General features: G+C 38.8%; 1 protein-coding gene across 1 annotated transcript in view; it reads right to left on the reverse strand.

The window, feature by feature from the left end:
• The window catches only part of LOC139129706 (DNA damage-binding protein 1-like), a 29757-nt gene extending 25860 nt beyond the window's left edge, over positions 1-3897 (reverse strand). Inside the window, exons 1-4 of the mRNA XM_070695383.1 lie at positions 3733-3897; positions 2255-2403; positions 783-899; positions 95-240 (exon numbers count right to left, since the gene is read on the reverse strand). Coding sequence (XP_070551484.1) covers positions 95-240; positions 783-899; positions 2255-2403; positions 3733-3793 — 473 coding nt within the window. The 5' untranslated portion in view covers positions 3794-3897. The remainder of the gene's footprint in view (positions 1-94; positions 241-782; positions 900-2254; positions 2404-3732) is intronic.
• Between the last annotated feature and the right edge of the window lie 9793 nt (positions 3898-13690).

A 13690-nucleotide genomic window follows, 5' to 3' on the forward strand; every position in this document is an offset into this window, starting at 1 on the left:
GAAAGTTGAATTAGATTGGGAATTTTGTCAGGAGTAACAGCTGAATAAAATCCTTGTAATTTGTATTTACATTTCAAACAAATACGAAGACTACCTGATATTAAAAGCCTTCAATTCTTTGTTGTCTCTGTCCAGAGGAATCACTTTAAATAATCCATCGTACAATCTCAGTCCAATAACTCTACACTCTGGATCAATAATTCCGATAATACCAGTTTCAGATGGACGACCGATGCGATCCTGTGTTTGATAGAGAAAGATAGCATGAAAGATATGAAACACTGAAACACTGAATGGATAGTTTCCAACCAGCAAAATTCATTTTTTCAAAGGCTGAACAAATGAAAGAATATGTATAGTATGATAGACAAAACTTTGATGCCCATATCCTTATCTTAAATATCCCGGAATTTTACTTGGTGAGTTATTCGGTCCCTGAATATTCACACACTGGACACATACCCTGACCCTAGACTTCTTACAGCCCTCCAGTACAATACCCAGCTTACAGTATTTCTCGGATTTACACTGATTTGCCCTAGACGGTTTAGCTAAGACAGTTTCAAAGCACACACTTTGCAAAACCACGGGCTGTTACCATTCCTTGTTTCACAATCACAGAGCTAGGCTAGCTATGCTTAAAATCAAGGCAGAAAAGGACAACACAGTGTAGCAAATGTGCAACAGTCTGCTCTGAACCTTTCAAAACCCTAACCCTACTGATAAATCGGAACTGTCCGGACGGTGTATATCTCATACTCATGTAGTTTCAGATAACTCACCTGGACACTTCCGTGTGCTTTGGTGATAATTTCAATGTTGTCGCCATCTTGTTTGTATTCCAGAATGCAAGCGTTGTATCGTTGTGTCAAGATAAACAGCAAATCTTTACTCTCACCCTGGCAAAGAAAGAAATGTAAACAGAGCTGATGTCAAATGATGTAAAATTTAAATAATTACACAAAAAAATGATTGACAAAATTTTTGTCACAAACTTCGGAAATCATGAGTCTCGGAATGATATAATTCTTCCTTTTCATGAAATATTTGAAAACATGGAAAAATTAAATCATCGTGATCTGCTGCATTAGCACAAAAAAGACAAATTTGTCATAACTTATCAACAGCAACAATGTCAACACAATACATAGTTCTATACTGCAATCAGCTGTACTCTCTTCATGAACACATTGCATCAAACATTTCAGTAAAGACAGAATTTACAGAAACACAACACCTTCACTTTCCTGACACACGATGAAGGTACAAGCTTCGTCTTCATGTTGTAAAAATAGATTCTAAAACACTTCCTTATATTATTATACTGTGACTATTTTAACCATTATAGAGAGCCACCATGATTTTCAAACCATATGAGTCATATTTAAAACTCTTGGCAAGCCAAATCAATGAAAACCTTATTTTTGTATGTTTTTGCGATCTGTTAATTCAACCTGACCCACTGGTGACCTATGACATCATGCAAACACTTTTGTCTGAGCCGGGTTCAAAGGGTTAAACCCTACCAAGTTCATACAAATGTAGGTCATCATCAGGTCAAGCTAGTAGTTTAAACTAATTCAGCTTAAAATATCCCCTACATTGCATTTTAACAAAAAAAATTGAACAGTTGAAGGCATCTGAAAACACAGATTCTGAGAACATGATTTTTACTGACTAAAGCTGCTATTTAACGTACCAAAGTAGTGGGTGAAAATATGTGTGATTTTGGCTAAACACTGCTTCAAACTGATTTGGCAGATGGGGAAGTTATACTATCTGGCAGGAATATGGTTAACCCTTGCACCACCACAATTTGGTACAAACTCTTTGTTCTGAATGGCATAATTGGACCTATAGATAGGGAAACAGGGGTGAAAGTGTTACATGACCCGATTACAAAAGATGAACCTTGCAGTACAACAGTTCAGGAAAATGGAACAAGTGAATTATTCACTCCATTTCAGACTAGCCTCTGGTTCAGGTTCAGGTTTGGATTCAACTGATAACCCTGAAAAGGACAAAACTATGGGCTCAAACTCCATCCATTTTTTTCTTCACTGTGAACAAATCATGCCCACCTACATTGTGAACATAATATGAACATTGCATCATGACGAGAAACACACAGAACAAATAACATAACCTCTTCACTGATTTTACAGCGGTAGAATATTACAAAACCGTTACCGTACAAAACTCTGCAAGTCATATTACCACAAATGAAGAACTTTCATGGTGTGCTACTACTTACTGGCGGTCTGAACAACTCCATGACTGCAATGCGTCCATACATTCCTATCTCCTTGATAGGTCGAAGGCCCTCCGGTGTGACCACATAGATCTCCAGTCTGGTGTTCTTTGCAATGATCAAGTTCAAGTCCGTTGAGGAGGTGAAATGACCTGGGGAAAAATGAATTTTACGTTTGTGCAAAAACTGTAAACTCTGAATTGCACTGTAAGCTCATGAGGGAGAAGTTATTCTGTTTTGTTCAGAAGTACCGGTAAGTTTAATTCTGCCACGTCAGTGGATATTTTCAGGGTGCTATTCAGGGGTGAATTTTCTGCCAAGTCAGTGAAATTCAGTTAAATGTCTATACATCTTGTAAATGAGGCCTGCCACACATGTGAAAATAGGTTTACGTCTTGACCAATATTGCTTTTTTACCAACTTGGAAGAATGATGGGGAATGGGCACACCAGCCTGGTAGGTTAGTGGCCAAATCACATTTTACCTTCACAGAAACTTTTTTTATCTTTCACTCGTAATTATTTCTCAACGTCATAAGTTTTTATCCTGTGTTAGTTAGGAATCCTCCATGGCGTTAAAAATCAGAACACTCTTCTTTGCCTTGAATTGCTCACATTTTAATATTCATTTTCCTGACAATACAAGATAAGTCACTAATAAAAGGTTGAATTAAATTTATGAGAGAATCTAAAATAGAGTATAGAGGCCATAAATTTGAGAGAGTTATGCAATGACAGATTTTGGTCCAAACTGTTTGACAGAGACTCGAGTGTCTCTCAGGATATACCAATACATGTCTAAAAACTTATCCATCAGTACGTAAAATGATGGCAATTTTGGACGTGATTTCTCTATAATTCTGAATCAAATACGTTAAATTTACGATAAACAGTAGTTTGCATGACCCACTGTCCCTCCATGTTTGGCCGGAGATCATCAAATACAGGGGTCAGAGGTCACTAAATGTCTCGAGGACAATATGAGCATAACAATTCAACAACATGCACAGGGCATTGTGCAGACTGCTGTATCGGTAAAAGCTTCAGTGTAAAAACAGTTTCTAGACTTTCATTTTCCGTTCGCTGATGCAAACTATTAAGAAATGATACACGTAGTGGCCGATATTAGTTTGTTCCATACATGCTTTTCGCGATCGGATATTACAAAACGGAAGCTGATTCTGACTTTGATGGAATCGGATTGCACAGTCTAGGTTTGAATTGTCATCATTGCGCAATGCCATTACACTGCAGATTCGTTGGTCGGAAGTGAAACTACAACAAAAGACTGCAGAAGCGCGTCTTCTTCTGTACAACGTCTAAACACAACCATAAGGACAAATTTCTTCGTGAATGCAGTGCAGCAGCGTCGACTGTAATCACATCACATGGACTCCATGGTGTGCTACCCTACCTTATCCAAGTTGGACGGATCGATTGGACGCTAAACTCACAACGATGCTCTAATTTTTTTGCACTTACCGGTGACACATGCATTGACTGCAGTGGGTTTGTGAGCGGTCACAACATAATTGTGAGCCATCTTTGCCGAATATAACTGGTTCCGTATGAGATGGGTTAGGCTCACTGCAGCTTTCCTGGCACTGTTCCGATCGATAAGATGGCGGTGCCGGAGGCAATGTGCGCATGCGTGGCGGGAAACAAATTCTATATGAGCAGATGAGGGCTCACTTCTCGATTCTCCTTCTAGCTGTACGAGCGGTACGCGCGCGTGGAATTTGTCACTTCCCATAGGATTACATTGAAATTTGCTGGAAAATCAATTTCTACTATTGTCATTTTCATGAAAATTTGCACAAAGCTAAGTCTAGAGAAATAAATAATAGTGATCAAATAAAATGATATGGTCACCGCGCTAAATTTTGAGATAAACAGCATTGAATTATTTCGTCCATAGAAAATGCATTGGTGAAAAAAATGCTGATTCAGCATTTTTTCTCATAAATAGCAAAATTCATGGTCATGTATCTCACAAACGAGCGCGGTGGATAATACTTACAAAGGAGAATCCAAAAATCGACAATTTAGAGAAATGAAATTACTTTTATTTTTACCGCTCGTACATCCTTAAAGTAAAAAGCGCACCTTTTGCTTGTGTATTAAAGGTTAAAGGGATATAGTCGTCGGAACTGCGCTCAAAGGTCGTATGGGACCCATACGACCCATGGCAACAATGTATCCAAGGCACAATGGTGATTAACGACAGTTAAAACATGTCTGTCATAATCTATCATCGTATAATTTAAATGTTGCAGCTCTGATGATGAGGTGCATCTTGATATCGTGCACGAAATACATTGTTTGTAAACAAGAAACTCGCACAGGCGCAGTTCCGACGATTGGGTCGGCATTTATCCTTCCATGTCTTTTAAAAAGGTAAATGTCAAATTAAAGTTTGTCTTGAAATCAAACGTTGTGTCTAACTTTTTAGAATCCAGGTATTTATTTATTTATCTATCGCAACCTTTTAAAACAGGCAGGGATCAGCAAATTACACAAGGTGCTTGAAATGCAAGGTATTTTATGACCTTCCCTCCCGGGTCTTTTGTGAAAGTTTTGGGCCGGCCGGGAAATGAAATTGATGCAATAGCAATATAAAATTTCTCGTGCTTTTTATGTACGTCACATCTATACTTTATTGCTGATAGACGCTTGTTCTCAACTTTGCGCCAACCAAATTTCGAAAGCGTTGCCCAATAGTGGGGAAAGTATAGGCATCCGAACTGGACTTAGGGACCGTTCAGTTTTTACGGCCGGGGGGGGCGGCAAAATCCAGGGGGGTCATCATAATTTTGGAATCCGCGAAGGGGGGTCATCACTTTTTCACTGGTAGGAAAGGGGGGTCACCACATTTTCAAAAACATAATACCTACAATAAATACCTACACTTTTATGCCATGGCCATGATCGACCCTCTTTACCTTCGGCGGCCCACTACAATAAATATACTTTATGTATCACCCATGACCCTCTTAACGGGCAGACGCCTTTGACGGCCCACTCCAATTAGGTTTACTTCATGCAATGGCCATGATCGACCCTCTTTACCGGCGGGCCGCCTGCGGCAGCCCACTACAATAAATTGACTTTATTGTAATACCCCATGACCATCTTAACGGCCGGACGCCTTCAGCGGCCCTGTTCAGTAAAGTTTACTTCGTGCAATGGCCATGATCGACCCTCTTTTTACCAGCGGGCCACCTTTGGTTGCCCACTAGAATAAAGTTGACTTTACGTAATGGCCCATGACCCTCTTAACCGGAGGGCTGCCTTTGGCGAACCACTCCAATAAAGTTTACTTTATACAATGTCCATGGACATAAGTTGTCTTTGGAAATGAAGTTCAAAATTGCCTTACAGTCGTCCTAATTAACAGAAGTTTGCATGGATGTGGCTGAGAAGTTTGTGCACTGGCATCTCTGCTACACGAATAAAGTGCGCCGCGTACCGGAGTTCAAATCCAAACCGTGCGGGTAAATTTGACATATGGGTTTTGGTTATTTTTCAGCGGGGGGGGTCATCAAAATTTTTCGTCTGACAAAGGGGGGTCATCATTTTTTCGCGAAAAATGCAGGGGGGTCTATATTTTTTTGAACACCGGCGACAAGAGTAGCACACCATGAACCCCAACAAGTGGTATGTCAGAAAAGAATTGTAGAATGTTGAGAGCCCGATATCTGTCCCGAGGCGCGTTCTACCTATATCTGTGTAGCTGACACAGATAACCATAAGGAAAGGAATTGATGTATACTGTATATAACAATGCTAGTGGCAAAGCAAAGCAATTAAATACAGATTCTCGTCTAATAGTGATCGGTCACTGCATATTTTTTTTCTCTTTGTATCTCAGAGTTAATCACTGTTGGTCCTAAATCAATGAACCATACGCTTGGACTAACAGTACCACCGCATGCAAAAGGAGGGGTAACACCCACGTGGTTCAGTGATTTTGATGTTTGTAATACGGTATCTTCCATCATCCAGTCCGTACGACTAGATAAGGTCAGAGTACGTAGCAAAGTCTCGCTGACCAATCGATTTCACGGAAGGGTCTCCGTGCGAAGAAACTCTCTTGGCTTGCGAAGTCGGGTTTCTTCGAGTTGTTATTTTCGCAAAACCATAACAAAGTGCCTAGTCTCCAACTCGTCAATATTGCCTTCATGTCTGTAATGCTCAATACTATTGTTGATAACTGAATTCAAGTCCGGAAAAAATTCATTTGTAATAATGTTATCGTAATATTAATTACAATGTTATTGCGAAGCTGACGGTATTTCAACACCATTTAGGAATTTAAGTCAAATAAAATCATGTAATTATTTATTAGCACAAAATTGCGAAAATGGCAAAAGTTTCAGCTATTGTCCCTTTGAGAGTGACAACTGCAGTTACCTTTCGAAAATTTTCACATGTCGTCACTGATGGCGTGTGTCTCAATGAGCGACAAAGATGCATAGTCATATTCCGTTCGCGTGGACTCACGGTATCGAGTGTGGTCATTCAACCGCTTGAGGGCGCCAACACTCCGCTGACTTTCTCCGTTTTGGGACAATGCAAGCACGACACACGTCAAACGACTGGGATCGTTTAATCTGCATCCTTAAATGGTTGCGGTGGCGGTGATGACGATCTATATTATATCATGGCGGTTAAAAAACCTCCATGGTTAAATTAATCCCTAACTACTTTTGTAACTCGTGTTCACGGAACGTTGATAAAAACTTGTTCATAAATCACTTTTAAATCGGATCGGCGATAATTTTACGACACATATCTTTACGGAAGCGAAGTAAAGGATTACATCGTGACGCCATCGTTCCTAGAGAACGTGCAAATTGGCACACACGTCTAAAACCAGATAGCATACATGTTAATTGCCTGGCTAGCCAAAACTACCAACAGATATAAGACGAGTTTATCCACAGAGGACAGAAAGTGACTTGTAACAACTACCCAAGACGTCGGCAGGTATATGTATGATTTCTCCACAGGCGCTCCTTAGCTGGTTAGTCTGCTAAGTAGATCGATTTTCGGATCGATCTATTGACCCCGTAGTCGATATGCCCGCCACTGCAACCTAAATACTCAGTGAGTATTTAGGAGCGCCTGTGGATTTCTCGTGCAGTTAGGCGTTGGCTACTCAAAATGCAATCGCGACGATCGATACTCGCCAGAGTAAATATTATTTCCTGGTCTTTTATTTAAAATGTAGGTAGCATATAGTGCATCGACATACACTTAGGGGCCTACCTAAAGTAGTTGTTACGTTAAAGTAGGTTGCGCCCCCGGCGGTGGCAGTCCCCGGGTTGGTGGGTAACCATGCTTGTTACCCAAGTTTGAAAAGTACCCCCTTTCCTAGAATATTTCTGAGAAAAACACCCCCTATTTGTGGCAAATCTGGGAGAAATTAGCTGTAAAAAACATACCCTTATTTTCGAAATCTAGGAGGTTAGTATGTTGACTTCCAGGGTTGACCCTGGAGGTTGACTTTGTATACATGTACATACATCACAAATGTTTGTCCTCACCTGATTTTAGGTGATTTTAGATTTTAGATGGACCCTAATTGATGTGCATGTATACGTCATATGTACATACAAACGTACGGTACTGTTTTTCATTTTCTTTGTGAGTGAGACTAGACCAGATTTAGTGTCCTAGGGAGATTATGAAAGGACTACCCCTAATCTCGGAGGTTACTCTGAAAAAGTACCCCTTTTTTTAATTTATTTATTTATTTATTTATTTATTCATTCTGACATCCAACAGGCATAGCCCAATAACTGGATGCAAACAGAGAAAAATTAAAACATGAAAAAGACAAATTACAACATGCAGAAACTAACTAAAAACAGGCACTAAACAAGTAACAGCAGAGACTGACAAACATCAAAAACTCTCGGTAGTAAAATGACTATCAGCAAGAGATAATAAAACAGATGATACTTGTGTTTTAAAAGCACTAAGACTGGTAAACAAATCAATATCAAAACGATAGACACTGTTTAAAAGTGACATTGCCCTAGACGAAAAACAATATTTAGACAGGTTAACTCGGTGATTTGGAATCCGGAAAAGGTCAGAAGACCTGAGACGCCTTGGGGGCACAAAGAAAGTGAAGGAGCTATTAATATCTGGACAATCGTAAAGAAATTGACACACTTGTGAATAAAACAAAGATCTAAAACTTGACGACGAATAAAAGAGGCGAAAGTTTAAAATAAGAACATAATGTAAAATAATTATCAACATTGTACTCCATACCCTCCTTAAAACAAAGAATTTAATAAATTTCTTCTGAACTCGTTCAATTTTGTCAATGTACGACTTCTGGTGTGGAGACCACACTACTGAACAATACTCAAGGATACTCCTAACAAGTGCAATGTAAATACTTTTGATGGCAGTGGTATTAGTGAAGTCGCAGCAAGTCCGTTTAATAAAACCGACCAATTGATGTGCTCTTTTGATTGTGCAATTGATGTGATGTACAAAGCTTAGATTTTTGGAGAAATAAACACCAAGATCCTTGATGACATCAACACGTGTGATTGATTGCTTATAAAGCTTATAATTGGAATGACCGGAATACGCTTGTTGGAGAATGAAATAACAAAACATTTTTTAAGATTTAGTTTAACTTTCCATGCTTTGCACCAATTACCAACAAGAGAGATATCTGATTGCAATAGTCTGCAATCCGATTCAGTTTTGATGATCCGAGAAAATTTCGAATCGTCGGCATACAGAAACATGGTCGAATGATGGATAGACATGGGCAGGTCATTGATATATAAATAAATAAAAGCGGATCCAGTAGTGAGCCTTGAGGAACACCAGAGGGAACATCATCTCCGCAGACTCGTGCCCACCGATGACAACCCTTTGTCTCCTACCCTCTAGGTACGAACAAAACCAAGAGAGTAGGTTTCCATGTATGCCGTAATAATTTAATTTGTGAACCAAAAGCTGATGATTAACTGAATCGAAAGCTTTTGAAAAATCGGTGTAAATGGTATCTACTTGAAAACCAGTGGAAACAGCCTCAGTAATAAACTTGTTGTATGACAGAAGATTAGTGGCTGTTGATCTGCGCGGAAGAAACCCATGCTGAGAATCGTGAATTGTACTTTTAACGTGATTGTAAATATACATTATGAACTAAACCCTCAAAAATCTTGCTAAAAAGTGGCAAAAGAGATATTGGTCTATAGTTTGTGACATCGTTTCTAGCACCAGACTTAAAAATCGGAACAACATTCACGATTTTAAAGGCAGACGGAAAATAGCCAGCACTGAGAGACTTATTAAAAATAATGCAGAGCGGGACACTTAACTCATCTCATTTTTCTCGATTTCACGGACCTAGAATCTCCGAGATGACTGAAGAAAAACACCCCCTTTTCCGTGAATTTGGTAACGCGCATGGGTACCCACCAACCCGGGGACTGCCACCACCGGGGTTGCGCCTCGAAAGTGAAAGACTTAAACTTTTGCTAAAAACTTTCCTCAAATAACATTTCAATCACTCTCTTTCAAAATCAAGAATAAAAATCGGGGGTCAACATGCAAATTTTGAAACTAGAGAAACAAATTACTCAAGATTTACCGATATTTGAAATGCAAAATGGCCGCCACCTGTGTGTTGACTCTATGGAGAAAAATAAAATTTTCTATTTTCGGAAAACTAAGTCGATGAAAAGTTTTCCTAGCTTACACCAAGAACTTTAAAATGAACCCTCACAAGTGGTAGATCAGAAAAGAATTCAAAAAGTTTGAGAGTCCGACTATCTGTCCCCGCTCAATACCCTAAGAAAATTTCAAATCCCCCATCACCATGTTCAAAATTCTCAAGCCCCCCGGCCCAGGCTCAAAAAGCTATCATATAGCCAAATAAACCCTGTCACCGTTGCGCAGCTCTGCATGCAGATTTTCGACGCTACCTTTTTATGACGTACATGCGTACATATTTCGCAGTAGTTTGATAAAATTGTCATCATTAGTTCTCACAGCCATATTCCTAAGGCAAGTTCTTAAATTCATTCATTTCTAAATGCATCAGTGGACTTTTTTATTTATTAGTCTCAGCCGACTTGAGTTTAATCCAAATCTGGCTGGGTTCATGGTACCCGCTGAATAGCACCCAAAATTACAATCATGAGATGAATTCCCCGCTCGGTTTTGCCAAAAAATGAAAAAACGAGCACGGTGACCGACCCTCAAAATATTTCTTTAAAAGTACAAGATACAACCCCCATAATTTTACAAAATTAACAATTCCAACAAATACAACTCTTAATCTCTAAAATTTTGGTGTATTAATGGCAAATTTAAAAAAATACTTCCATATGTTCACACATTTTGTCATTTAAATTAAGAATCTTTACTGTACAAAATTTTAATCTTTTGTTATTGTACGTTGAGAATGTTCATGAAAAAACTGTAATTTTTATTATTCTAATATATCGGAATTTAAAAATCCCTAATTCCAAAGTATGACAAAAGTATCATTTTTCTGAAACAATATACAAACACACTTTCTCAGTATTTTTGCTTTTTGTATCAACTTCAGTCTCTTGTTTTTACATCTTATCATGTTCTGTATACGTATTTGGCTTATCAACACAATCTGCGCATGCGTTATATATATATATATATATATATATATATATATATATATATATATATATATATATATATATATATATATATATACTGACATTGCTGAGTTACATTTACAATCACACTACTACATAATCACACTCAGGTTGTGTAAACAAACTTAAACCATTTCAACATCACTTTAAAACAATTAATTAACAGTCGTCGGAAATGCGCCAGTGCAAGTTTCTTGTTTAGAATCAATTTATTTCGAGCATGATATCTAGATGCACCTCATCATCATAGCTGCAACATTTAAATTGTACGATGTAGAATTATAACAGACATGTTTTAACTTTCATCAATCACCATCGTACCTCGGATACAGTGTTTACAGAATCATATGGGTCCCATACGACCCTTGAGCGCAGTTCCGACGACTGGATACTCACATCTTGTTTTACTGTCTATAGACAGTGTATATGCTTTGCAGAATGACAGATACAGGCGGTCATATAGAAGTCAACTGGACCGACATGCATTTTTTTATGTACTACAATCAAAACTATTTGTGAACATTGGTATACCTAATTTCCCTTTTGGCCATTGTTTATTAAAAACTGTCAAGTCTCCTGGTCTTCCATGTGATGCTTTCTGGCCTGATCTTGTGTACAGGTATGTTTCGCTGTCATGAGCGTCATATGACCAAAACTCTTCTTCAACTACATCAGAGTCAGAGCTATCTCTGTCATCGCAAGTATGCTATGACAGTGACACTGCCCGTAGGCAGTAGTAGGGCAGTACCTGTATTAACATTGATAATTCTGATAATTTTGAAAACATTTTTGATCAGTTTATCAACTGTGTTTTCATTCTGCTCCCTATAGCATATGTTGAACTGTCCAGTATTCAGCTTGCACACATAGATTATATATTATTTGTATTATGTGTATTGTGTATTTGTATTATTGACAAATGACCTTAGTCTGGAACTCATATACAGGATTTGTTGACAAACTGCGCTATATGTGTGTTTCAGCATGCTGTGGGGAGACAGCAAGGAACTGTTGATGCATCGCATAGAAATACAGAGTTATCAACAGTTGCAGTTTCTGTCTTGTTACGAGTTCTACTTGCTGTTTTGCTCATGAAAATCCCGTGGCATTCCTACTATAGTTTAGATTTTCTGGAAATGAAAGTAATGAAATGCGATATAATGGTTCCATATTTTGTTTAATCATTACTGACATTCGAACCGTTGGATGACATAAAAATTTTATTCATTTTTCATTGCATTATCTACCAAACTCAGAATCTGAAAATGTAAAAAAAGGTGATAAAAATATAGATGCACCTTTAATACCTAGAGCAAAACCGTCAAGTTCTCCCTCTATTATCCCTCCCTTTTAGCCCCTCCCGAATTCCTCCTCCCCTCAACAGTATTCGTGAACGCAGCCTATGAAAAGTGGCGCTTCAACAACTTGGTTTTCCAGCATCAGTTTCAGGCATTTATAGGACCCAGGACCGACCGGTACCCAATTTTTACACCGTAGAGTAAGACAGTTCACGTATAACACGGCTACCCGAAACCCTGGGTCAAATCCACTGCGTGGATGCATAGTCATGGCATCCCTTGGACTGCCAAAACTACAGTTTCTCAACTACCTCTGTAAAGGTTTTCTCTGAATGACAATTTTTGCTTCAATCATTTTGTTGCATGTATTTCCATCTGATGTCAAACAAGCAAGGCCTTGCACATATCGGCCTCTGGTGCAAACCCTTGCACTCTTGAACATCGGCCAGGTCGTAAAAGTCGCTACGTGCTCCATGCCATGTCTAGCTGCGACTGTCACAGCTATATATAAGACTCATACACCGTAATCTACAGGTAACACGTACGCAAAACAAATATTTAGATATACCGGCATGTGTTCCGTGTGTCGTGTAACCCTGTTTGGCGCGCTTGGAGATCGCACGTATGCTGACTGATTCGGCTGATTTATGTAACCAACTACATGTACCCGTGTAAAAGGTCGGTTTGACTTTGAAATGATGACGTAGCTAAGGTGTGTGAAATACTACACCACTCTCTGCCATCGATCGGGTAATCCCGTCGCACTCACCTGTTCTGAATAATATTCTCGTGGAACTCTTTCGTTTCGCGACTTCCCGATGTCGTCACGGTATCGAGAATAACATGTTTGTTCATTGCCTCAATACTTGGAAAGGCCGAATTCCATCAGGAAAACACCACAATAACAGCAGGACTTTCCTTCTCGGCTCAGCATCGTTGTCAAAATTAGTTTCGTTTTTACGACGCAAGGGTCTTTTCCTTGTTGCCTGGCTACGATTCGCAAAACGATTTGTCATTTTGAAGCTTATGAGTTAAGCGAGCGGCAGAAACTTCGGAATTCTGATATGAATACAGGGCAAGTAGAACAAAATCTCGCTCAATGACTTTGACTGTGACACATATCTGTGAGCAGCCGGCTAGTTCCAGTTGTAACCAATTTGTCACGATATATTACAAATCGTAAACATTTTCAAAAAAGTTGAAAAAAAATATATAGAGGCCTATGATATACGATAAATACGATGAAGTTGTGCCTGACTGAAAATAGTTAAGCAATATAACTTTTAATACTTTTATTTGATTCCCCGTGATTTACAGGAATTTACAAAGGTAGGCTTTAAAAGTGAAACGATAGGCTTCTTCCTCAAAGTGTGTGCCATCTACGTGTAAAAGTTGAATTTAAGTATTCGATTACAGGTAAGTACTGGATTTCGCAAACAGAGCATATAAAAGGAAGTTTGACAA

The sequence above is a fragment of the Ptychodera flava genome, chromosome 1 (assembly GCF_041260155.1).
Source record: "Ptychodera flava strain L36383 chromosome 1, AS_Pfla_20210202, whole genome shotgun sequence".
Lineage (NCBI taxonomy): Eukaryota > Metazoa > Hemichordata > Enteropneusta > Ptychoderidae > Ptychodera > Ptychodera flava.